At 39.6% G+C, this 27,815-nt stretch overlaps 1 protein-coding gene across 1 annotated transcript; it reads right to left on the bottom strand.

The window, feature by feature from the left end:
* Positions 1 to 7,685: 7,685 nt before the first annotated feature.
* pou3f1 (POU class 3 homeobox 1) lies at positions 7,686 to 11,264 on the bottom strand. Its single transcript, XM_066717559.1, has one exon. It carries the CDS (start codon positions 11,218 to 11,220, stop codon positions 10,093 to 10,095), a length of 1,128 nt encoding a protein of 375 aa, XP_066573656.1. The 5' UTR covers positions 11,221 to 11,264; the 3' UTR covers positions 7,686 to 10,092.
* Positions 11,265 to 27,815: the final 16,551 nt, after the last annotated feature.

Here is a 27,815-nt window from a genome sequence, read left to right as displayed (position 1 = left end):
TGCGATATGTTTGTTTTCCCGTGAATAATCATATTAATTAAATGTTGGGATTTTTGAAAGATTAATAATTCAGCAGTCGACAGAATGCTCATATATGCTCTAAGTATATGCAATGCTGTTACAATTATGGATTATTGGTGGATATGGTTATTATACCTTTCAAGTGGTTTCCCTTTTTTCCCCACATCGCATTGTAAAATTTAATTAAAGCAATCCTTCACGTGGGATAAATTGTTATCAATAATACATTGGGGCTGACTTGTAATCTGTAATGGTTAGTGATTTAACAAAGAGAAGAGAGTTGTACCAATAAATGAGATGATTTGAGCACTATGGCAGAATTAGATACTAAAGGAAGACTTCAAATTTCCAGTTTCTTAACAAAAATGTGGTCAGGGTTCAATCTGTTAGCAGTTTGGACCAAACAAACACACACAAAGTGTCTTAGACTGTCTGCAGTCAGGGGCTCGGGTGTAAAAATGCCATTCTGGGACGGAGAAACAGAAAGCTGGTGTTTAATCACGCCCTTCCTCACACGCACATTCGCAATTAATCTGCAGGAGAAAGACGAATCTTTAAAAATCATTTTATAATTGGAAGCAGCCCTCCTGACTGGTAAACCTGGCGCTTCCTTAATGCAACAATAACAGTAGTGAGCTTGATTTGAATACGGCTGATGTTTATTCATCGCAATCCTCTCAATGATTGATTCACTTAACAATCGCAGCTTAGTAAACCCTCATTAAACACAGATACAAACACGGCCTCCCCCCCTTTTTACCTCAGCTAAAATTAAACCAAATAAAGTCACGGTCGAAGATAGATAAATAGATAGATAGATAGATAGATAGATAGATAGATAGATAGATAGATAGAAATAAACTAAAAGTGAGAGCACCTTGTACAATAAACAGGTGAGCACTCATGACTTATTTTCCAAACGCTTTAAAGGGAAAGCGTAGGGAATGTATTTTAGAAGGATTTATTTTGATAAAGAAAGACAAATGGATCTTGTAGACATACTTATACAGGAGTGTATTCTCTCCCAGATGGTGTATAATCATACAAACAAAAAATATTTAATTTTACTGTATCAGAAAGAGAAGAATGATTGATGTAGTATAACAACAACAACAACAACACAAATTAAACTACCCTGGATGGGAGGCATTATATTCTTATTAATCTGAAGATTTAAAAAGAGTGTATTTCATTTTAATAGCCATATACTGTTTTGAATGTATATTTTTAAATAAATTCTGGTGCATTATCTTCCAATACACTATTTGCCAATTTCTATTTGCTGACACCCCATTTGCTGCCAATATTTCCAGGACTCCAGCATGGATGTATGCATCGCCATTTTCTGATGCCTTATAAAAAGTAACTTTAAAGTTTGTTTACCATTCCCATGTTCACATGTCACATTGTTGCCCACTTCATACCATTACACACTAAAGGGCACGTTAAGTGGCACCACAAATCTTTAAAATGCTTTGTTTACCATTTCAATACCAATATAACAGATTTTACAAATAGGCTTCTTTACACTGTCATCGTCTCTGACCACCTCGACTCGGAAACCCCCCAGTTCTCACAGCACCTGCAGAGCACCCTCGGCATCGCAGCCAATAAACTGTTTCCACCAATGCAATGCTGTCGTTCGCTGCACAATACGGAGGGACAGGTAACAAACAGCAATCGACTCATTTGTATTGGTATAAACTCTCCCTCGAAGTCTATTGCAAGATGCACTTCATTTCCTGTCATTGCAGGAGACTGGATTGTATTTATCTTGCGCTTACTGCACTGTTGGCAAAGCACTTGACACAGTGTAACTATGCACTGCTTTATTCAGTTATAATAGAGTGGTGTTTCTGTTTGTGAGAGGCCTTGGTCAAAGGTGTGAAATGAAAAGACAACAGTAACACAAAACAGGCATCTGGTGACACTGCAGTACACTACACTACTGGGCAACAACACTTACTCCTCGAAGAATGCAGATTGTATTAATTATGCAAATTAATTAAAACGAACAAATGCACTCATGTATATCATGTGAGGCACACGTAATGATAAAATGTGTTATTTTTTATTTCAACTTCCTCTCAAGGTGAAAAACTTAATATATATATTTTGCCCTTATTTTGGGGAGGGAAGGAAAGACGGCTAATGTTGCACTGTGCTAATGCATGCAAACAGGTAGGATGTGTCCTCTGTGTCTTTCAGTCTGGTATAACAGTGCGGTCTCTTGCAAGGCCTATTCCCAGAGGACGCAAAGTTTGCATACACTCAGGGATCAGGAAAACCGTCCCTGGCTTCGAGCAGCTGTTCGCTTCCCGGCTGACAACAACGAGCTGTTGAGAGAAACCAAAACCGACAACGACAACAACTACAAAATCTGTCGGCCGTGGTCCACTATCGGCCGTCTCCTTCAGATAATGCACGGTGAACAGAAACCATAGTGCACTCTAAAGTCTCTGTTTAATAAGCGGACAGGAATCTAAATGTGAGGGAGGTTCAAGGTTTTCAAATAAAATAAAATGGCTGTGAGAGGGCACTGCTGCGAGTGTGTAGATGTTAGCTGAGGTTTTTTGAAGTGCCCTGATTGAAATGGATCTTAATCCTATCGTGGCATCGCCGTCACGTGTGTGTGTTTCTGAGTAGTGAGGGACAGGCCTTGTCCTGGAGAACAGGGGCAGCTATTCATTTCATCTCGTTTCCTTTCTTTTGCCACTCAAGCGTACACTTTTTTTCCTTCTTCTTCTTCCCCTTCCCCAAATGAACCAACAGAGGGCAGTCAGACTTAACAAGTAGAGTCAAAGGTCCCTCCACAGCGTTTATAATGACTCAGTGCGTCAGCAGTTGTGAAGCCCGGTATTAAAATTACAGCCAAGAATTGATGGGCATCTACTAACAGCATCGGCGTGCAATTCCTATTTACTCTTGCTCTGTGGTAAGCATGTTAAGTTTTACATTTTGTAATGTATATGTTTTTAATTATATAGAGATCTACAAGAAAAATGATGAAAATGCTAAAGCTAAACCTGGTGGAAAAACAAAACAGAAAAGCATATCCACGGTGTATGTGGATTTTACAGTTTCCAGGTGAAGGACATCCTGTTGAGAGTGTCACCTGAAATGAGGCGAACATTCACAAATGTATCTTATCTCTCAGAGCACTTCTACTGTATAGGTTTACCCAAGTGCACCATTTCCTTGTGCTTGACTCAGCAGATGTACAAAATAATAAATTCCACTGGCCTGCTATTGACTAACGTGTGTGGTTCTCTTTGGAAACAGTATTAGTTTTGTACTAGACAATAAAGTCTGGCAAATAAAGGCATGAAACAATGTTAATCTCTTACTCCAATCAAAGCGAATGCTAAAGAGACCCTCTGACACTGACCTTAACGTTGACTAAACCCAGTCTGCAATTAAGTCTTCTGAATAGCTATTAACTTTACAGCATGGATTACCCTAACAATAACCTTTATTCGACACCAGCACGAACGTGGTTGTGAGTGCCGCAACAATTTTAATTGCCTCAACAAATAAAAAGCTTTCTTCTGACAATACGAAAGTGTAATTAAAACAGACAGAATTTGTGCTTCCAATGTGCTTAAGATCAGGGGGAAAACAGAAAATGTCAATTATATTCAAACTCTATAACCAGGAATTTCCCAATCCAAAGACTATCATCGTTCTACTGTCTGAAATAACGACGTAAAAATCCTAAAAATTCATATTTACTTTGTTTATACCATTTACACAGAATAGAATAACTCAAAAGGGACTTATATATAGACACAATGGAAAACAATAAAGACCTTTTTTGCTTTAGATATACAATCTTTTCCATCTGTGCTTCCCACTAATTCAATAATCAATACTATCTGTTAAACAATGTTTATTTATCAATAATATATGATGTCTAGAGCTTACAGATTCATCCTAGTGAGCATTAGTACATGTTCTTTGTAAATTATTCGATTTCAGAACAAAGGGTTCCAAAACTTTTGTCTCCAGCCTCAATTTTTGCCCCCCCCCTGCTGTCTTAACTAAGTTCGGTCAACTGTATTATCCTCCCTTCTACCTGCTAGGGTGGATCAGTGACACGAGAACATCAATAAAGGCAGGAGGTTTAAGCAACAATAATGAATTCCAAAACTGAATTAGTAAACAGCGTGGTTTCCAGTGATCCGGTTGTCTGTGACAGGAGCTGCTTTGGCCCCGTATACGATGCTGGTAAACAGACCGCAGTTTGCCCGAGAGGAGTTCATGCTTCCCCTCTGTTAGTGTCCTGAAGACCATTAAAATCTATGCAGGGCTCGTCTTGACAAGATTATAGGGGATTGGAGATGTGGTGATGCCTCACACATGCACACACACTCACACACACATAAGAAACAGCACTGGATTGGAAAGCATGCAGTTATCTTGCAAGCAACAATACGAACTGGTGGGGGGAAAGTGTACTCCAGCATCTCTGCCCAACAGGTTCCTTTCCAAAAGAGATTAAGGGGAGCCAAATAAATAACTTCCTCTCTGCAAGACCACACAGCTTTAGGCTCTACCGGTTCTCAGCCTCGGCCCATTTCTCTCTCCAACTACAGGTTAGCTTGCGAATCCAACCCACCCGACAGAACGTGCAGCAGGCGTCGCAGGTGTCAATTAAAACAAAGTCGATCGTACCCAGAATGCACTACGGTTACTTTGAAGGCCCTGTTTTTTTTTTTTCCCCATCAACTCTCTAATTCGAAAAACACACTCACTGTGATCAAAGTGCACTTACATTTATTTATTTTTTTAAAGCCACTATTTGCATAAAACCAGGGAGATTGCTTTATCTGGTTCTGCTTCTGGGCTGCTTCCAAAGACTGCATGCAAGACGGAGTAATGTGTGAGTCAGAGAGGCACGGTCTTACACTCCAGTAACTTTGTCAGGAGAGAGAGTCTTCATCACATTCATGGATCAGGAAGTTCCTGGTTATAAACCTTGACTGCGGGACCATGTTGCCACTATGCACACTATCTGGTTGACCACATCCTTTAATATTACAAAGGATTCACCACATAACACCTAATATAAAATAAATGATCTCTCTCTCTCTCTCTCTCTCTCTCTCTCTCTCTCTCTATATATATATATATATATATATATATATATATATATATATATAAGAATATCTATGTGTGTGTCTTATAAGAATCTACATGAGGTATATCTCTAATATTATAGTGTCAAATAGGAGGCACCAATTCTTAATTAGCTGATGTATGAATACCACAAACATACACACCACAGGAAAAACAAATGCATACCTTAATACCACAGGAAATACGTATGCACACCTTATGTACTTCATGTACTTAAGGGTTACTAGGTGTGGATTGAGCTCTTACGCTTGTGATCAACACCAGAAATCAGAAACCAGAAGTGCATGAGCTATTCGTGTGCTATTCCTGCTGGATTCATACTTTCATTCATTAGGAACTGATGCCCGTGATAGTGAAGTGTTATGTGATAAGTATCATTTTGTTCTCGTTGCCTTTCTCAATGCAATGCCCAGGCTTTTCATATGGTAAATAGGTGTTCGCACTGTGTCCGCATTGTTGTCTTCCTATCAAGCGCCTCGCTGGAAAAGTTAACTTTTAGAGACACGGAATATTTAATGCGAAATACATTATTAATTGTGAATTCATTTTCCTCGCCAAAATCAAGCATTTATATATATAGCAAAACAAAAGGTTGTTCAATAGGGAAATGTCAAGCACTGCACACAATGTATGGATGCGCATAAATAGTCCTAGGCATTACACTGAAACGCATGGCTTTAGCTTTGCTGAAATAGATCACGGCATTATTTAAAAACTAAAATCATTTCCAGTAACACAAGCACTACAACGCAGTCAGAGTTGTAGATCAGACACAGATATTAACGTCTGCAAACATATACATACAAACTAATAGAAAGTTGATTAGAAAGCAACGTTACACAGAAATACAATCTTAATTATCATCATAATAATATAAATAATGGCACATATAACTGTATATGGAATGTATTTGTTTCTTGGTTTAATCCCCGTTTATTTATAACAGATCAAGGCAAACAGGCTGTGTGCGTTTCACATAGGGATCCCTAGAGCCATTTCCTTCCCATGTATTTGTATAACATGAACCAGTTTAATCCTCGCTAATCATCCCTAATCCGTATCTTGTGTGTTTTATAATACTTGGTTTGTATTACAATCGTGTGTTACAATGCCACAATGCGTGCACGAATACTTTTATTTCAATATGTGTAGTCTATGAAAGATAATATTACAGCTAGGCTTCGGAGAGATAGACAACGTTGCCAGCTAATTAGGATCACACAAAACGCTGTAATTAACTCCCAGTAATTCATTTCTAATAATTAGCCTATTTTAGGGGATAATGGAATACAACAAAACATGAAAGCATTTTGTATGATTTTTTACAGCCCTGATTACAATATAATTCTCATAAAACAGAACCAATTATATATATATATATATATATATATATATATATATATATATATATATATATATATATATATATATATATTCACACACATATAAATATATACACGAGTGTGTGTGCGCACGCTATCAATTTCACCAAACTGAAATAATGGGTTAAAATAAAGGTGTACAGTGTATTGTGCATTCCCAAACGATTTGCACAAGAAATTAAACTAATAATAACTACAATAATAATAATATTTGTTATTTGTCAATACATCTGAAGTCTTAGATGTGTGTTATTATAATAAATACGCATGTACAATAGGTTGAGGCATGTTATTATTGTTAGTCAAATAATGTCATGTATACCGTACCAATTCAAAAAGGAAAGCAATGTAAAAGCACAATAAATGTTATATCACTTCATGTCGGATTATTTAATACTTTTCACCTTTAAATGATTGCAGGAAAAGCTGTTGGGTCAGGTGATTATATACTTATTGATACATTTTTAAAAATAACTGTTCTCTTCAATGTATCACACAATTTAAAAAATCGTTATTATTATTATTGAATATTATTATTATTATTAATAATAATATTAACAGCAAGGAGAAGAAGAAAACGAAATGTGTGTTCTCCTTATTGGTGCACTACACGCATTTGTAGAAACCCTTCACTCATCAGGAGAGTGTCACCTAAAGGGAAGTAATGAATGCTGTGTAAAATTCACTTTAATCCAATTAACAATCACAACCAAATTAACAGGCTGGGAATCTTGCAACCTGACGCAATAGTTCTGTGGCTAAGAAATACGGTGAAAAAGGTCGTTTACCAGAATGACAGAAAAATACAGAGATAAAAATGTTAAAGAAAAAGGTGCATCTTGTATTACTTCACAGCAGGAGCAATGCAGTTTTTTGCATTGTATTCATTTTCTTTCATATGAATAACTTAATAGTATATAAATAATTGAACTGTCGACACTAGTTATGTGTAAGTGTGAAGAGCAGATTACAGCAGTATATACGAAGAGGAGAAGTGTAAGGCATTTAGGTTGTAAACTGAAATACTTTATTTGTACCAGAAGACGCATTAAATGGACCACTGGTCTGTCTGTGACTTAAAGCTATTAAACATCACTGTTGTATTTTAACTAAGAGGTATACTAGTGGTCTTAAAATCATAGCTGCACTATAATTAATGTAGTAAAAACAACAACAAATACAATATTAAGGGTCATAATAATGTCCTTATTATGTCCACGGCGTGGTTATCTGCACTCTTGGCCTAAGTGAACTAATGCGAACATGGAAAAAAGTAGGATTTTGAACCAGATTACCAGCAATCTGCTCAGATGGATATAAAAACAGGACAGTTTTGTTGGCTATATATAAAATAAATAAAAACATTAAACATACAAAAAGCATTCGTGTTATCTTTCTTAGAAATGCGACAACATTTATGAATGACAACAAAACGTTAACATTTTGTATATTGCACAATTTAATACCGTTGAGTACAACTTCGGGCAAGTATGGACTTATTGAAAGGCAACCTTATAATCACAGTAAATCAAAATGATGTTGAACCAAAATGGAGTACAGACTGAGGTTTTACATTTTACATTCTCACATTTACTTTCTCGTCATGTTCTAGGTCAAATAAAGTTAATAAAATAAAGGTGACCGGTTTGTGTTGCCTGTCAAATATGCTGTGATTTTGTGTTGTACATATTCTGTATAAATTTAACTACTGTCGCTTTACAGGCTTAGAAACATGATAAAAAAAGACGGGGAATCCGCTGGTTGTGTCTCACACTTTATAAAAGACAGAAGACTTTTTCTTGTATATATGTTTTATGTAAGTAATAAAATATTACTATAACATAAATATAAATGCGACTTTGCAGTCTACATTTTGCAACAAACATACAACAAATGTAGTAAACAAATCATTTGAAATCCACTGCAACAGAATCATTAAAGAGCTAAACCAAAAAAGCTCCAAAACACATTAAGGAAATAAATATAGAAATGGTCAAATTCATAAATGAAATCATATTAAAATATCTTCTTGGAATATTAGTAAGTGTACAAAACTGTCCAGAAAAAAGAAAAAAAATAACAGAACAAAAACAAAACCATAAATTCAAATACATATGTTTACATATTCGACATATTTACACATTGGAAAGAAATAAATTGGCAACTTTATAATCGGTTTTGTAAAAACTAAACATGTTTATCCTATAGCGTCGCTCAATGCAATTCCCATTGCTCGCCCCTGGACGTCAGGTTTGATGTTCAGCCCAATTGTAAACAGTAAAGCACATCATTATCAGGGCTCGGCTTATATTTTTTTCCCTTTTATTAAGAAAACAAACAATAAATATGTAATTTACAACTGATCCCTTCATTACATTTCATAAAACCCTTCCAATATACTCGGTAATGGAATGGTTTAGTAAAAGGAGAGAAACAAATCTTTTAAAATAAGGTTTGATTTTTTTATGGAGGGGGTGGAACGCCGACCTGGGCATTTTAAGTTAGATACCTGAGTTTTTTTTTTTTTTTTTTTCTGCTTCTTTTAAATGTTACCTCAAATACCTCCCTAATGGTTTGGGTAGACAGTAGACAGCGCAACTAGTCCAGAAAGATTGCAAACAGGAACATCATTCACACAATTGAAAATAAACGCATGCACAACCGAGGAGGGGACAAACATCAGACAGAAAATAAGTGCTCCATGCAAATAAACAAACAACAAACATATCGCATGTGTTTCCCGGATAAGTAAGTGTAGTGTCCCATTCAGTCGACTGTCTTGAACTTTCAACTATGCCAGCTGCGATGCTTAATAGACTGGGGGATTATTGGCAAAAGACTGCTGTCAGACAGAATTGCGAATAGCTTCTAAAAAATATAATTTTAAATAAAGATTTACCTGCAACAAACAAACAAAACAAACACAGGTTTTCCAACACCATGGTGTATTGCAGTAGTCATCATTCTCAGTATCGTAGTGTTTATGTTTAAGAACAAGTTGTTAAAATAAAAACTGAAAGTTATACTTGTCATTAAAGCAGAGGCGCTAGAAGATTAAAAATCATAGACAAACGAAAAGATCACAACAATTCATACAAAAAATAATATATATATGGACAACGACCTTGAGGAATAGAAAACCATTTGTGTCCACTGTCTGTGAGATTGGCATTGAAAGCGCTTTGTGGGAGAGATTCCTCTTTCTTTTTCTTTTCTGTAAATGGGGTTTAGCAGGTGGACATGGAGAAGAAATAGCCCGGCTGCGGCGCTTGTTCCCTTTAAACCCCGAGGAGGGTCCGATTCGCTATGATATCAGATCATTTGGTAAATACAGAGATGAATTTCACTTTTACGCGTGTGGATTCTTTCACAACATGACATTTTTACTGCCCCACACACACCACAATCCCGGTCACTGGCCATACTCACTCTGCAGTCTTTGCTATGTCCCTTTTTCTTTTTCTTTTCTTTTTCTTTTTTTATTATAAATTTGTAAATTCCATAGTCCTGTTTTTTTCTATTTGATTTAAACAATAGTTCATGAAAGCAGTCACTGTACTGAGGTCTGCAGTGTGTGGTGGAGAGGGGGGGTCTCTGCTTGTGAATATACATCCTCCATACTCGGGTGCGGGACCCCGGCGGGAGTCATTCTTTTCTCTTTCTGTCTTCTGTTGCAAAACCAAACTCTCACAACTTCCTTTTCCAACTGCAGAGTCCCCGCCAGGCTGGTGATTTCGTGGGCAGAGGGTTTGGGACATTTTAAGAAGTGGTTCTCCAGGGCGCCCTTGACCCCGACCTCGATGGAGGTCCTCTTCTTGCGCTTCCTGCCCTGCGCGGCTATCTTGTCCAAATTCGTGGGGCTGCCCGTGTTGGAGTCGGTCTCCTCCAGCCACTTGTTTAGCAGCGGCTTAAGTTTGCACATGTTCTTGAAACTCAGCTGTAAGGCTTCAAACCTGCAGATGGTGGTCTGGGAAAACACGTTGCCATAAAGGGTGCCCAGAGCCAAGCCCACGTCCGCCTGCGTGAAGCCCAGCTTGATCCGCCGCTGCTTGAACTGCTTGGCAAACTGCTCCAGGTCGTCCGAGCTGGGCGCGTCCTCGTCCGAGTGGTCCTGGTGGTGGCTGAAGGGCTGCTGGGGGGACTCCAGCTGGTTGTCGTGGCTGCCTGCGTCTTCGTGGAGGGGGTCCCTCATGCTGTGGTGGAGAGAGGACGGCTGCGGGCTCAGCATGGCATTGAGATTGGTGTAGCCCGACTGGGAATAGACCAGGGACTGGTGGCCGTTGGACGCGGGGGACAGGGGAGACAGGTGATGGGTGGTCGTGGGCGCCCATGATCCGTGGTGGCTGCTCTGTGTCTGCTGATGCACCAGGTGGGACCTGTGGTGAAAGCCGCCCGCCAGGTCCTCCCGGCTGGCCTGCACGCTGGCTTTGTTGTGCTCGGGCTGGCCGAGGTGGGTGGCACTGGTCCAGTCGCTGTTGGACGTGGGGAGCCACTGGTGGTGGGTGAGGCTCATCGGGTGGCCCGTGTTGGTCGCCAGTCCTTGCAAGTACTCGTGGTGCATCATCTTCTGCACCTCTCTGTAGGTCGTCCCCTGATGCATCCTGTCCGAGTCGGGATGCATTAACGGGTTGGAAGGCAAAGAGTTATTCCTGGGGATGTACTGCGCTGTTGTAGCCATGGCTGCTACTTGGAAACTGACGGCGCTGGAGAGATCTCAGGGCTTTAGAGCCAGGACGCACAACCTGCTGGGGAGGGCTGTGCTTTGCTAGGCACGCCTCCCTCGGCTTGCATTGGCTCTTGGCTGATGAATTTGCCCCAATATTGTGCATCCCCCCTCCCCCTCGGATGGCGCTGGGTTGGCTGGCGGCGCTGGAGCTCACCAAAACGCAATTGGCCACTTTAATTTTTGTCTTTTCCACTAGTCGAGCCAAGCCAGTGTTGGGAAACAGTAGGAAAGGGTTTTCATTCTCGTTCTGTTTTGCAAATAACCACGTGGGGGAGTAAAGGGATCTTTTGTGAGGGGTGGGAAAGAGAAAGAAAAAAGTAAATAGAGAATTAATATGAAATAAAAATGGAAAAGTCATCATGACCCGAGGTGTGGCGAACCTACATTCATGCAGGTGCACAAAATGACCTTTAGGAGCCACACCGTTAGTCGCTTGCCCTTGTCTCTGTGCACTAATAGTGGTTCTCACGATCTCTCTCTCTCTTTTAGGCTAATCTGAGCTCTGCCTATTAAACCACATTTGTGTTCTGTACTTTTTTTCCCATGATAGCACCCTCCTCAAAAAATCATCACGGGCGTAAATTAATTAATTGAATCAGCTATTTTAGGATATGAATGAGCTTGACTGTGTGGGAAAGAAATGCGTGATATTCGGAAAATTGATGGTAAACTAAATATGAATGATTTCCGGCTGCATCGGTATTGGTCTAGAATTCGTTAATGTGAAAATACTTAAATTGCATTATAATGGATCGCTATGATTTCTTTCATTTACCGCTTTTTCCATTTTGGATTATTTAATCTTTTAGGCTAACAGCCAAATACTGCACTATAGTGAACTCACACTATTGGAGCATATATTTATTGTCAGTTATATTTAGTCCTATAGGGCTTATATGCAAATGTTCAGACTAAATTACATGCAAAGAAAATGTAATGTTGTGGCATGTTGTGAATGCAGTCCCTATGCAAATACTACCAGCTAAATAAATAGTTGCTTATTTATTGAAATTTAAAAAACGGTACAGTTGTTGGTCCTCCAGTTATGTAAAATAGTTTTGTTGTTAGGAATAAATATGTAAGATGCAAGGAGAGTGATATAAAAAAAAAACAACTAAAAAACAAAACCATGACACTACCACAAAATATAACGGATAAGACAACTTTATTTATAATTGCAATACACACATAAAATGAAAATCTGCTTCTCTTTTGCTGCTATTATTATTATTATTATTATTATTATTATTATTATTATTATTATTATTATTATTATTCGTTTTTGTTGTGGTTTATATAATGTATTTATTTATTATAATCATACTTTCTGCAATATCATAGTTATTATTACTTTATTTGCATGTATTTATTTGCGAACCCTACCTAAACCACATTCTAGATTGGACTATTTGAATATTTAAATGGTGGTTCTTTTTACATTTAATTTGATTTAAGCCGTTTGTATTAATTGAAAATTAATTTGGGTTAAATCATCAAATAGCATAGCAATGTCAAGTACACGCATATTAGCCTACGTGGGTAGCATTTTTGAATATGAAGCAGAAACTATAGGCTGTGGAAATGCACATGTGAAAATGTGACATTTCACAACATAGCACGAATGCACGTGTAATAATGTTTCTTAAAAGGCACTTTTACTTGCTCAGTAATTATTTTTTATTAGCAATGTCTATCCTGCTATAATCATTAAAATAAAAACGCATCATTTTATAAGTCATTGCACAGCAACACTGGTTTAAGGAGGCTAAGCCTTGTTAAAGCCATCTGTTTAAAATCGACAGAAGACAGGAATAAACACATTAGTGTTTAAAGAAATTTTCCATTTGAAAAAACTGAACACGTAGCACAATTTAAATTAAACAGAAAATAATTCATATCAAATCTACAGACAGTGCATTATATTTGTTACTCTGCATAAGAAGGCTAAATATCTCATACTTGTGTTTACATGAACTGATGCCTTTACTTTAGCCAAAATATTCAAGCACTGGCTATTGCAACATTTTCTAAAGAGCTGTTTTGAAACCAGCCAGTGTTTCCACGTCCTGTTTTTTTTCCTCCTTCCTAGTTGATCTGATTATTTTTCCCTTCACGTTTTGTCCCAATAGCAAATTACCGATCCTATGAATTGCAAAGCAGCTGCACAAGGCAGCGAGGGGGGGTGGGGGGGTAGAGATGGGAGATTGAAGGGGATCTTTGCAAACACAATCACGTCCTTCAATGGAAATAGGGGGCTTTAAACAAATCTTACATCTCTGCCTTTCCAGTCTCCTAAAACTGCGCCATCAGACACATGGACGACCCGCTAGGAAACCCCAGTATTTTAGGGGATTTTTTATTTTTGAGTCCTTTAAATAAGATGGGAAGGAAATGCAAACAGAAACATAATCCCTGTGCGGGACTTAAAAAGCAACAACCGACCGGTGAGTTTATTTTCTCTTTTTCCTTTTTCTGTATTAGATGGACTGGAGAAAGTGTCTCATCATCGGTGCTTTGGGTCACAGGTGCTTTTCACAACGAGCTCACAAGGCGTGGTTTTCTTCAACGTCTCCTTATTTATTTATTTATGTCTGTATTTATTTAATTATTTGGGCTATTTAGCGACGGGAAAAGGTTGAATCACCTGTTGGAAGAAAATACATTGATATTACATTGCCTGGGTATCTGTAACACAAGGGAACAAGTACATTTACTGTTACAATTTTAGTTAAGTTTAGTTAGTAAATCTGTGCGTTATGTATTAGTAATGTAGCGGTTAAGATGACTGGAAACGAAATATTAATGGAGATGCCAAATTTTTCAATAAAACAATATACGGTATATTGCAAGTGATAAATACATAAAGCTTTGAACGTACACATTGTAATGTATAGTCCACTACGCAACTCATCAGCTAGACATTAAAACCAAGCTCACTTTATAAATGACGCATACATATTAAAGTTAAATATTGGGACTTCATTAGACAGGTAGTAATAAATATACTTGAATATTCTCACTCTTTTTATCAATGTAAAATTTCAGGTTAGGCTACTATGTTCTCGCAAACTTTTTCTTAACAAACAACAACAACAACAACAACAAAACGATGTTAACAATTAAATGCAATTATCGATCTATGAGCAGATTGTCTCCAAACTGGCACATCTGTAGTGTTCGAGTGACCACTTTAAAAAAGGTAATTTGCTTTGGATAATGATCTTAGGGAATTTCTCTCTCAAACACATTCTCTCTCTCTCTCTCTCTCTCTCTCTCTCTCTCTCTCTCTCTCTCTCTCTCTCTCTCTCTCTCACACACACACACACACAGGGTTACAACTCTATATTTATATATTTATTCTGATAAACTTTACACCCTAAGATTAAAGTTTTACTTGCATCCCAACGCACTGACAAGATCCGCAGTCAGTGCAAAGCGTGCCAATTCCCAACGAGATGCAATCCTTAGATGCATTTTAAATTCGAATGACTATTTTTAAGGATGCTATTTATTTAGGCATTAAAGCAGACAGGATTTATTCTGGTGTGTGCATACTCTCCCTCCCTCACACACACGTGTGATCTATGAGAAGCAAGACCATTGGCCTGTTTACAGAGCTTGCTCTCAATTTACTATGTCGGAATCTGCATTAGAACTAAAGTAAGTTATTTTCCAGGACCTGATGTTCAGTGTTAATTCCTCTAACGCCCATATGGATGCCAGTGTGATCTAACTCTCTATAGTAACAGTGCAGTAGACAAGAGGAGACGAAGTTTTGGGGGCTATAGGTTATGACACGCATTCGGCCGCCAGTTTCCGCCGCAGTGAATGGCGATGCGTTACTCTTTAGTCATTTCCCATTTTGCAGGCTATAAAAAGCCAGGTCACCTCGGCTGGGAAGCCACCGCGTCGCAGCACACAGAGTGGCTGTTGTCGTGTCCCAGGCCGGCTGTGTGGAGACTGTGTCTGTGTGGAGAATATGTCCTGTGTGGAGACTGTGTCTGTGTGGAGAATATGTCCTGTGTGGAGACTGTGTCTGTGTGCGGAGGAGCAGCATTGATGCGGGGATGCTGCAGGTTGCCATGGAGAGGAGGCTGAAAGGGCTCACAGATCGGGCTCTGACGAGGGGTCGCCCCCCAAGACCACCGAGGAAAAAGACCCCTGTTTGAAGCTTTTTCCTTTTTTCCCTGCAATCCAAAATAATAAAATACAAGTATAGTTAAAGACTGTCATGTACAACTGGGGCAAATGCGGACGGTGACGCACAATACGGCACAAACTTCGACAAAACTATTGCACTTTCTCACGCACACTCGCTACACTATCTAAAATGCACTGTCCTCGTTAATAAATTAAGTTTATGCTCAATTTAAAGTGAGTAAGTTTATGATTTTTTTTAAATAATAATAATAATAATAATAATAATAATAATAATAATAATAATAATAATAATAACAATAATAATAACAATAATAATAATAATAATAATAATGCGACACATTTTAAAAATAAAATAAAATAAACATCCCTGTTGTATATTTTTCTAATTAAAGGGTCACCAGTCCCAGCACATTTAAAAGGGCAATTACCAGACAGCAGTGATTAAACAACTCGCCTGTATTTTTTAACCCCATCCCACCAAAATTTTAATTAGTTTTTATTAGCCTGCATGCGATTCAGAAGATGTTTATATTTGTTCTAGTGAAACCTCGTTAAAACCAGCATTGCCGCCTATAAAAGTTGCATGTGGCTCTGTGTGAGACACGGCTGTGCACACTGCAGATGCGTCACCTGTTCATGTCCCCCCAGGGACCCTGACACACACGATCAGTCGCAAAAGCCAATCAAATCGATAAGATTACAAAACTTGGCCTTACAAAATTTCAGGGATATAAATTCAGAAATACACTAAATTGTTATTATGCACTTGTTCATGTTTTGTTGATAAAATACAGTATAACTAATGTAAAAAAAAAAAAAACATGTCTAAACTCTATTTATAATTAATTGTCTTGTTTGTATCTAGATACCTTCTGGTTTTCCTTTTCTAACACCTGGGGAGTGTTACTATAACACTTTATTTTCAGTATTGCCATTTTCAGAGACACAACAATGTGCTGATGCTTCCACAGTGTTTTCACACAGATCGAGGATGAAGCCTATTTGTAGCAATGGAAAAGTGCTCTAATATTATAACACAGGAGACAATTTCCTTGAAGTGTCCTTTTGATTGTGTTACTGCCCCTAATGATGTACAGCGGCCTACGAGGGAACTAATCCGGCCTCCCACAGAAAGAGCATTTGGTTGTACATCAGCGAACATGTTCCGCTAAAACCAGAAAGCGTTGTATGTGCATGTGCAGGAACATAAGTGTCTGACTGGCTCATACACACTTGTGTTTTGTATTTATCAAGACAAATATGTGGCTGAGATTATATTCCCGGTGAAGAAAACGCTGGTCCACCAGGATCCATGGCGAGCCACACAAAGGAAAGGCAGGCCGCTAAGAAAGGGACAGTTGATCTCCAAAGAGAGGTTTATCACTGAGGTAACGACCGCAGGGGCCTCATTGCCTGTGGCCGCAGTCAGGGGGGGCGATGATGACACGTTGCATCTCATCCTGCTCTCTTTATAAAGTGTTACTGACTACAAGGCAGGTTACACTAACTTTTCTCTTCCTCGAGGAAAAAAAGGAAAGTAGAGCTGAGGAGTGTGAGGGCCCGAGCACGTTTTTATCGGAGATGTGACATGTTCCCAAAGGGCCCATCAGCCCGAGAAGAAATCCCATAGAGAAAGGGGTGACTGCAGTTCACTGCATAAAGTGAATGGTTTTCCTTATTATTGAGCACGCCGTTTTCCCTTTTTTTGTTCTTCAAAATACACGACTGAGGCTGCAATCAGGCTTATCCTAAAGTTGTCTACAGAGCCGCATTTTTATCCCTGTGTCTGCTCTAAGGGAGACTTTTTTTTGCTTCTTTTGAGTTTTTTGACAGACATGCGTAATGGCCACTTAGAGTAACTATAATAACCATTTATACGCCACTTACAATGATACTCTGGGACTTTTCAGGTGTTTTTTTCGTTCTTTAAAAAAAAAACTTGGGTTCTTCCTTTAGCATCCCCCAGAGACTGGCAAATCTTTATCCACTACAAGGTGGAAGAGGCTTCTATCTCCAGAATAATCAGGCGGGGCTCGGAGAGAGACATGAATATTCATCAGGCGCTGTTAAAACACAGGCGCACAATTAGCTGTAGAATATTCCAACTTCAAACCCTGGCCAAAGAAGCGGGCTGGAGATGGAACTGTCATTCCCTCTAGGCAGAGGTATCTAGTGTGGAGCCAGGAAATCTTTGAATAAATGGTGTCAAAGCTCCTTCCAGAATGGGTGAAAAAGAAAAAGAAACAGAAAAATATATAATGTACATTTTTTTAAGCAGGATCCTAATTCCGTAATATGGTAAACAGCAACAAAACTTAAAATCTTATCCTCACCAAATGTAATATGCAAATGCCACTGGTAGCTGGTTTGACGAGGACCGATTTCCAGCGGTTTTAAAGAGCGGTGCAGCCTCGCTGTTCGTGCATTTTGCATCTTGGCTGTTTTGTTCTGTGGAAGGACTGCAGAACAGGATATCTTCAGGATCATCTTTATATGTTTTACTGAGAAAAGCAACAACAAAAGTGGTCTTTTACAAAAACTGCCACAAACATTGTTCAAATTAACTCTAGTCTGTTACAATATATTTTCCAATATATGAGTATATTTGCATAAAATTACAAAATAAAAAGCATGAAGCTTTTTCCACTGCAATGTAAAGACGTTGTTGTACACACACACACTTAATCGTGTAAAACCTAAATTAAATATTTCCAGTAAAATGTGAACTTCCTGTGCCTATACACACACACACACACATAAAGAATATAATTATACATTAATCTAATTATACCTCAGGTGCACTGTCCTTGCATAATTAAAATGTCTACCTTTTGTGCCTACACTTTAATTCCACTTAAATTCCAGAATATTGTACTTACACCACGTCAGCCAGGTGAGTATAGCTACCTTTTGTCAAGAAACACAAAACCCACCAGTAACCCTATCAAAATGTAATTATATATATATATATATATATATATATATACAAAGTCTGAAACACAATGCTTATCTTGCGCTGACACTGGGCACGACAATCTGAGACGGACACTCCAGCACACAATCGCTGGCAACAAACCCACCATAATCCCATCCCTCCCTTCTTTCTTTCTTTTTAAAAAGTAGTTTATATCCATAAAGCATTAGCTCCCGTGTTCCCGCACACGCTATAGGCTGCATAAGAGAATGCCCCCCCCCCCCCCAACCCCAACAAACAAACAAAAAACCGGGTCCTTTGGTGTGTCTCATTGCTAATCACAAGAGAAGCTTCTTGAAAGAATCGAGTCAGAGAGGTGGCACGCTAAGCCAGCTCTCCTTACAGAGATGCCTCAGGGATCTTTAACATCTCATCAGAAGGAAGGCACACCAACACGCCACGCTGGGGTGTTGGTAGACAGGGAGCAGGAAGAGGTGATTTTAAATAGGAATCCAACCTGTGATCTTCTATCCTGGAGGCACGTTTTCTACCTAATGAACCGGTGACACCTCATCCTGCATATGGCACCATCTTTCACAGCCCCCTTTCTCATATTGTTTGTGCCGCCTGCGTGCTAAGTAGGGCTAGACCCAATCCTCTACTTTGAATTCAAGGTGATCTTATCCACGGCTGCAGCGACTGGTTACATAAAGATGTATTTATTTATATATGGATGGAACATGAGAAGGTTTTAGAGGGTTTGCGAGATAAGCGCCAGCATTTTGTTGTCTGAATATGGATAGGTGGTTTTACAGAAGCAGGGATAAAGTGGTAAACAGTGCGTGGGGGGCTTTTAGAATATTGTATTGCGCCTGCATACATTTTGTTTAAGAGCAGGTGATTTAGTTGTGCTTTCTTCTTTCCTCTCTCTCTCTCTCTCATTTACCTTCTCTGGCTTCATTCTTCTCTTTCTTTCTTGCGCTCTCTCTATCTGTCCCTCTCTGCTTTCCTTTCTCGCTTTCCCCTGCTTTTGTTTAAATAACAACTCATGGAAATTAAAACCCATACTGTTGAGTTCAGCAAAACAGCTCCGGAGTTACAATTCATCACAGCGCGGTGCGTCTTGTGTAGCGCTCTACCGCAAAGGGGTTCTCCCTTATTTGTGTGCATGTGTATTCACGAATTAGGACATTGAAATAATGCGGGTATTCATTTTTTAAGGACACCATAATTCACCTGTACGTTTGGTTTTCTCCCCCTTTGCTTTTGCTCGTGTTGCAAACTTGAAATGCTTCAAAAGGGGCTTCATTAAATGCTGCAAAAGACTTCAGGGAGAATACATTTAAGCAAACAAACAGAAAGGAATAAAAAAAGGCGAGAGCCCATTGATACGTCTGTGGCATGAGAACCCTTATCTTACAAGTTGGGAGGCTGACTGCCTTTCAAAACCCAGAACAGTGGCTCCGGACGCCACCAGGACACTGTTCCCAGGGGATTCATCTGTGCCATTATTCTGGACAATTGCAGAACATGTACCCCAGTCTTTTAAAGCATTTAGCTTTCTGGCAAGCATCAGGCATTGAGGAAAGAAAAAACAGCTGACAAAACGGGGAAGAAAACGATGTGGGGAAATAAAAGTTTGTGTTTGTTTGTTCTTATATTTATTTAACCTTGCACGTCATGCAAATTATTATAAAAAAAAGGTTATTTGTTCATTTAAAGAAATAAAAGAATGGGCGGCCTGCCAGTCTGATAAATGACCGGTGAGATGCAGCACCCCTTCCTTCACGGGGTTTGAAGTTCATCCGGGGGAGAAGATTAATAGTCTCGCACCGGTGGCCGGCAGCACCGCGACGGAGGTGTATTCCCACAGTGTCAGCTCTGCCCGCCTCTGGGAGTAGCCTGTGGAAAACCATATTCATTTTATATTAAGGTAAACCTTTCCCCAGGATCTTTCATGGTTTGCCACAATGCAGATGGAAACTTTGTGTTTCTTTAAATGTAAGCTCTAAATAACATTTATAAAAAGAGACTATTAAAGCTTATATTCAATTGAAATAATAAACAAGACCAGTGCTTGTTTATTAAGGTACTTGTGTTTTATTAAAGGAAAATGTGTCGAGTATCAGTGCTGAGAAAGTGAACTGACTGCTAATTTACTTGGTCCAGTACTGGAACTGCAAAACAAAATGTACCTTTTCTGGAAGTCATTGAAAAGGTAGAACAAAAACACGTCCAAAGCATCTTACATCTCTGAGACAGTTTTAAATAAATAAATAAATAAATACATAAATCATCATCATTATCATTTAAACATGGTGTGGACATTTTATTTGGAGAGTGAAAAACTTGAGCACATCTTCCACAGGAACAAAATATTTTAAGACGACCGTGCTAGCAATGATTTAACCGCCTGCGCACTGTGCACTTCAGTGTGTAATTCTACTATTTCTTAGTATGACATATATGGTACAGGTGTTAATTATGACCATGGTGCCCTATAGTTTGTCCTCTTGTCCGATGAAATGACTTCTGCAAATTCCTGTTTATAATAAGCGTCTCTCTCTGCAGGTTCGACAGGGACGAAGACGACACCAATCCAGGTCACTTGCGACTGAAACCGGAGGGAGACACTCGTAAGTTATCGTTTTCGGAAGAGATAGTTTAGCTGAATATAGACTTTGACCAGCTTGCTGCTCCCCAAGTTTTAAGCCACACAAAGGGAAATCAGACACAATGGGACAATCAGATAAGTCTGTGAAACATGCTCGTACTTTTTAGTTACATCATGAAGGTGTTGTCCTTAAAAACACCTTAGAACCCCCCCCCCCCCCCCCCCAAACAAACAACAAAAGAAGCATGCATGGTGTAACTCTCTGGATGGTATAACTCAAATTCCCACTGCATTCAATGATGATCAAGATTGTTATCAATTTGCAGAGATCTGAAGATCCTTGACCTTTAAAGGAACACGATAGATCTCACTAAATAGCAGAAAAGCAGCAGAGGGATGAGTCCTCCCCTTAATGTCTCTCAAATCCAAATCCAGCTGAAGGAGCTCGAGTATTTCGCAGTGTTTAATGGCCCTCTAATTTGTACCTTTGGGGCCCATCGCTGTCTCACAGAACCTCTCCTCGGATTTGTGAAATACGAGCTTCGTAGTCAGGAAAGAAGAAGACCTGATGATGGTTTTATGAACCTCACACACGGAACGTATTAGCACATAAAAAACACACCCAATTACGATCCAAAACTGGAAAACCAGGCCGGGACCCTCGTAGGGATGTCTGCTCCTCCACCAGGACGTTGGCCCTGCTGGCCCTGTGTGAGTCTTTTGAGTTTGTCATGGATGCCGCATGGTTTGTTCTGGGCCTTTTTATTGATCGTGTTGGTGGCATGAGAGATTGTGAATGGAGATCAAGCTCCCACCACAAGCCCATGACGCCGCATCTGCACAGCACCCCCCCGAGTCTTTCAACAGTCCTGAGTGTGTGTCTACCGCTGAGGGAGGGGGGAGGCGTGCCGGCCCGCCGCCTGTTTTTGACCTTAATTACCTCTAGTAAAAATCAATAAGTTGCAAAATGTTGGGTGATTAGATTCAAAAGGCAGCACATCCATCACGGCACTGAGCTTTGTAGACCTTTATTTTTTAAAGACGTGTTTTCAGGGTGTATGAAAGTTTCTGGGCACATTGCCTCGGCAATGCAAAACAACAGCCCTGACTGTAATACAGAAACAGACACCAGAAGCCATCGCTGCAGGCCTGGAGGACAATCCGGCCACCCGTGTCCAGAGCCCGGCGCCTGCGAACGCTTCTGCCTGTCCTAGGTCAGGTAAATGGACTGAAAAGTAAAAAAGAAACTGACAGATCAAAATAGATTACTGTGACTAGGCTTTTTTCCTTATAAATTGGCCTGGGAACTTTTCAAACTCGTGGCACAGTATTCTGTACACTGACAGACAAACTAGTGCCCAGATTTGCCCCGGCTCTGCGGAGACCATTAACAGAGAGGAGAGTCTCTCATTGTCCCATTCTTGACCGCTTACTCTTCTGCTAAGGACTCAGATTAAGTTTAGTACAGTAACAGTCGAATAGACATTTTACAGTCTAATTATTAATTCATTTGTGATTCCTGCATAACTTACAGTGGCTTTGCACAAAGTTATAAATGAGTTATTTAATTTTAATTAGATCGTAATGCATGTTAATGCATGCCTAATTGCGCAAAATGATCCCCTTCGGTATTTATACGGTGTTAAATGTCCTATCTGTTGCTACGTTTGAGGATTGGCAAAGCATCGTGCTTTAGGAACTCGCCAGCTTCCAGAAAAACTCAAACAAAGTCCACATTTTATTTAAGGCAAGAAGCCCCGTTATAAAGTCTACGATGAGCAGGAAATAGCGTCTGGGATGTGCGGCAGTAACTCACCGGGCTTGTTATACCGTCCCCAGAGACTTTCATATTTAAGAATTGCCGACCAAAATTGAGTTAGTCTATAATTTTGTAAGTCTAATTGCTGATTGACCCGTCTGCCACCAATCCCAATGCAAGGTCAATGGAGATAGTAAAGGTAACATATTTGGGTCCCTTTTTATTTATCTAAGGAAATAAACAAACTACTTCCCTTCCCCCCAAAAGAGTGGCTCTTAAAAATGCGAAATCAGGAGCCTAATATTATGCACAGTTATAATTTCACATGCACACTATGCTACAGATGCCAGCAGAAAAATTGAGCAAAGGTATAAAGAAAGCATTTCAATGGAACTCAGCTGATTAACTGATTACTGATTCGCTAAAACAATTGGTGTAATTGACGAAATCCCAGCCAGGCTGAATGGTTCCCTGTTTCTTGTGCTGCGGCAGTCCTGTGCCAACATCGCTGACCTTCTTAACTGTGTCAAAATCTTGCACTAACATTTGTTATCTCTCATCCTTCAGGATAGAAAACAAAACCGTATCTTTGCAACTTCGCAACCCCTTCCTGAGACGGCCCAGCTTTCCGATTCAGTCCTGTAGCCGAATTACAAAACAGTTATCTCTAAGCGAGTGTAAATTGCATGTCTCGCAAACCCAGATCCGTTTTATAATTTACAGTAATTTTCCTACAATTAAAGGCATTTCTAGTAGGAATTTGGCCTGGGGTGCTACACTATACGAGTGATTAATAATTGCTTCCCCCTTTTCTGCAGCTATCTGCACTTTCAAGTCTACTTTGTTGATTTCCCATTAAAACAAGTTCTGCATATACTGTAATATATATATATATATATTAAATCACATCTTTGTGTGTGTGTGTGTGTGTGTGTGTGTGTGTGTGTGTGTGTGTGTGTGTGTGTGTGTGTGTAAGTTTTATGTACTGCATTCACATTCAGCGAATTTGAGAAAGTCAGCTAATGAACAAAACAAATATAATAAAATAAAACCGTATTTTGGTAAAACAAAAATCAATCTCCCTTTGTTCCGTTCATTCTGTAAGTACCCATCCTCATAATTAATGGTGTTAAAAACAAACACTGCCTACATCGATGCGATGCTCAAGCGCATTTCTTCCCCCATGCATTTATTCCTGAATAAATTTAAATAAATGCCAGTAGTCACTTCAAGGACAACATAATTCACCTTTTCTTCTTTAAGTGAGAATCTGAAACGCATTTGTTAAAACTTTTGTTTCAAGTTGGCGGAGAAAATACCAGCAGACTATTTCGATCCATGTGAATGTACTTTAATTGTAAGCCGCCCAAACAGCTTCAAAAACAGTAATGACACCATTTTATATTCTGCATATGTTCTCCCTAATACGAGTACAATCCGGTAATAATCTTTAGCAGGAACTGTTTATCTACAATCAGTTCATGGTCTTTTATTTGTATTTTTATTGTAAACCAAGGCACACACACAAACACGTGTTTATGGCCAACAGCATTTTCACCACTGTAGCTGACCACTGTGTATTGCTCCGGGGCAGGACGGCTCCTATCCGGGCTGCCTGTTAGGACTGATCAGCGTCACACCTTGTTACAGTCGACTGGGACGAAAACCCCACGACAGACTCCACTGTGACACAGTTCTCATCACCAGCGATCGCCTGCTATCTGTTACATTCTTGTTAAAAGATGTTTCTCATGCATCTTAATACATCTGCTTCTTCTCCTGGGGAAGAGCCCTCCTATATAGTCAGATCGGACTTATCAGACTCTTGCTCTGGCTCTATCAGTCCACTACCCCGTTCGCTCCCTTTTGAGCTTGTCGTTTTGCCACAGCTGTGTTATCTCCAGGGGAAGGGTGCTTGTGTGAATGTGGTTCTGATCTGAATATCCGATGAATGGCCAGGAGGAGAGGGGCATCTTTTTGAATGTGCGTCCTTAAATATTTCCACAAAAAAGTTGAATATAAGAGGGCTGGCAAGAGAAGAAACCCCACGCTGAGATTGACCACTTTAAGGTTATGGGCCGAGTTGAACACGTTCACAGAGATGGAAACCCTTTATAACTTTAACTCCATTGCGCTGGTAAGGGAGCAACGCACACATATGTTCATTATTAAACCGGATATGTTGCTCATAATAAGGTAACCGGCAGCTTGTGTTAGCTGTAGATAGGAGAGATATACCTGAACTGTATCAAATATTCAGATTAAACGGAGCAAATGCCGTAACCTCACTGTGCCCCCTCTGTTGGATGAGGTGTTATATTGAAATCTAGCTCTTGTAACCAGACTGTACTAATTGAGATCCCTCGCTCGTCTCTGTGTTGTTGTTTTTTTAGATTAATGCACGCGCCAATGTGCTAATTATTGCAAAAGTATTATAAATGTACACAGCGTGAATACCAATGGGACACGGACAAACACAATGTAAATTCATAACTGGTGTTGGTACCTTCTCTTCTCTTTTTAAGGAGGAGATCGTATAGGAGGAGAGAAGTGATGGTATAAATGGCACTTCTTTATTTCGTCATAAAGCACGTTTTCCACAAACACACGAGCGCTTCTCTCGGCAAAGTTCCGCTGCGGGAAAAATCACAGAACGGCTGAGAAATATTCAAATCCCCAAATACTCGTGTGTCTGCAGACGAAGGGAGAGGACGATCACTTTCACAAATCACTTTTACGGTTTCGGGAAGAATTGGTCTTTACGCAGAGCTTTAACAGAAAGAAAAGAGTGAACACAATAATGGTGCCATTGCAGGACGTGTAGGTGTGTTTGCACGGATACATTTGATAGGATCACAAGATCACAAGGGGATCTGTGTACCAGGGTTTAGACACGTTACATTCAGCATGAATATATAGAGAGGAAGGAAGGGATGACGGAATCAAGCAAAAGTCACAAAAATAAACAGTATCTTAAGGACTGGATTGATTTTAAAGACTAATTCCTATTTTATACAGACAGACTGCAAAACACATCCTTCAGCACATGACTGTCGGCTTTTGGACGAGGGCTTGAATGGATGATTTGAGAAACAAACCGAGGGGCTAATTCAGAAGAACACAATCTCTCTACAATTGATAGATTTGGTTTTTGTTTTCTCCCCCCAGAAAATCTGGCATTTAAATAGGAACAACTCTATGTTGTTTTCTGTCTACGTATTAGACAAAAGATGTCTTAAGGAGGCCGAGATGTGCGTATTGTTTCTCTTACACACATCTATCTTTCTGTGAAAATGTTGATTTCTGCAAAAACAGAAAGAGAGACAAGAGGCGCACAGAGAGAGCAGAGAAACGCCAGCGACAAGTAAATCTGCAAACGTGTGGTTTAGGCGGCCAGCATAGACACAAGCAGGGATTAAGGCGTCTCTGGGCCTTAATGTTGATACAAGTATTGCTCAGCCCTTGAGCCCTCCATTACTTTGATGAAGAAGAGAATTTATTTTTCTTCTTCCTGTCAGAGGGAGCTGTCTGGTAGGTCGGTAATGTAAAATATCGAAAGGTGACATCATGTAATTGTGCAGAGCGAAAGGCCTGCTCAACGTGTGCCAAAATGTGTAAAATGCTTTGTGTGTGTGTATGAGGGGGTGGGGTGTGGGGGAGTTTACAGATGTATGCACATGGAAGAAACAAACTGTAATTTCCACGGGTATGGGTCCACACTGGAAATCCTACACAGGCTTTGCCCTTCCTCCCAAAAAAGGTTATTTATTTCTTGATATCTGTCGAATTCAGATAAGAAGCTTAAATAGTTGCAAAGTGAAGACACAGTTAAATACACAACTGGATTTCGTGAAGTAGATTCCCAGTTTTTCTCTCCAGGATTAGATCAGGACATTTACTCACACTCTGGATGACTTCTGAGAGAAAACACTTTTTTCCTAAACGGAGATGAGCAGTTTTTATGAGCTAGGTTTTCTCCAAAGATAAAACATATGATTACATAATTAAATTATTACAATACTGTTTTAAACAGGACAGGAAACTACATATGGGTAGATAGATACACAGCAATATAGTTGTATATTTGAAATGATACACACACACACACACACACACACACAACTTGACATTGAACTGAGTTCAGAGAGGGAATGTTTAAACTAATCAACTAAACTTGAATCGTTTGTTTTCCTTAGGAAGACTCGATATTCAATACACTCTGAAAAGATGACTGAAAGATCAGTTTACTAAGAAACAATATTTTAATATTGAAATTAATTTCCTCATAACATTGTTTCAAATGAAGGGTGTGGACCGTTTCTCTCCACAACAGATCATTGTTTTTATCATCTACAGAAATCCAGTTGTTGTGACTAATAGTATAACATGATTTTCTTTGGAAACGGATATATAATCAGTGACTTTTATTCCTCTCCTGGCAGTGATGGTGGCTAGCATGACTGCATTACATTAAAATACTTATGCAGTGCTTGCCAGGAGCAAAATACCACTGGTTATATCTCCCACAGTGTGGGTCTGAAGTAATTATCGCATAGCAGTAGCACAAAGCTATATCTCACTGTAGTGAGATAACAAATGATTATAAGCAGTAGTAAACTGAATTATTACCTCTGATCTCAGAGAACAATATTAATGTGTTTCCGTAGCCGACCGCCCTCCTTGTGCACACATGCCTGCACACCACACAAACCACACACACAAACTCACACACGCACACACACACACAAACACACAAACCACACGCACACACACACACACACAGACACACACACAGACACACACACAAACCACACACACACACACACACACAAACCACACACGCACACACACACACAAACCACACACACAAACTCATACACGCACACACACACACACACAGACACACACACAGACACACACACAAACCACACACACACACACACACACAAACCACACACGCACACACACACACACACACACACACACACACACACACACACACACACACACACACCACACACACAAACTCATACACGCACACACACACACAAACCACACACGCACACACACACACACACACACACACACACACACACACA

The sequence above is a fragment of the Amia ocellicauda genome, chromosome 11 (assembly GCF_036373705.1).
Source record: "Amia ocellicauda isolate fAmiCal2 chromosome 11, fAmiCal2.hap1, whole genome shotgun sequence".
In the NCBI taxonomy this organism is placed as follows: domain Eukaryota; kingdom Metazoa; phylum Chordata; class Actinopteri; order Amiiformes; family Amiidae; genus Amia; species Amia ocellicauda.
The sequence above is the reverse complement of the archived record's forward strand: the minus strand, read 5'-3'. Positions and strand labels throughout refer to the sequence as shown.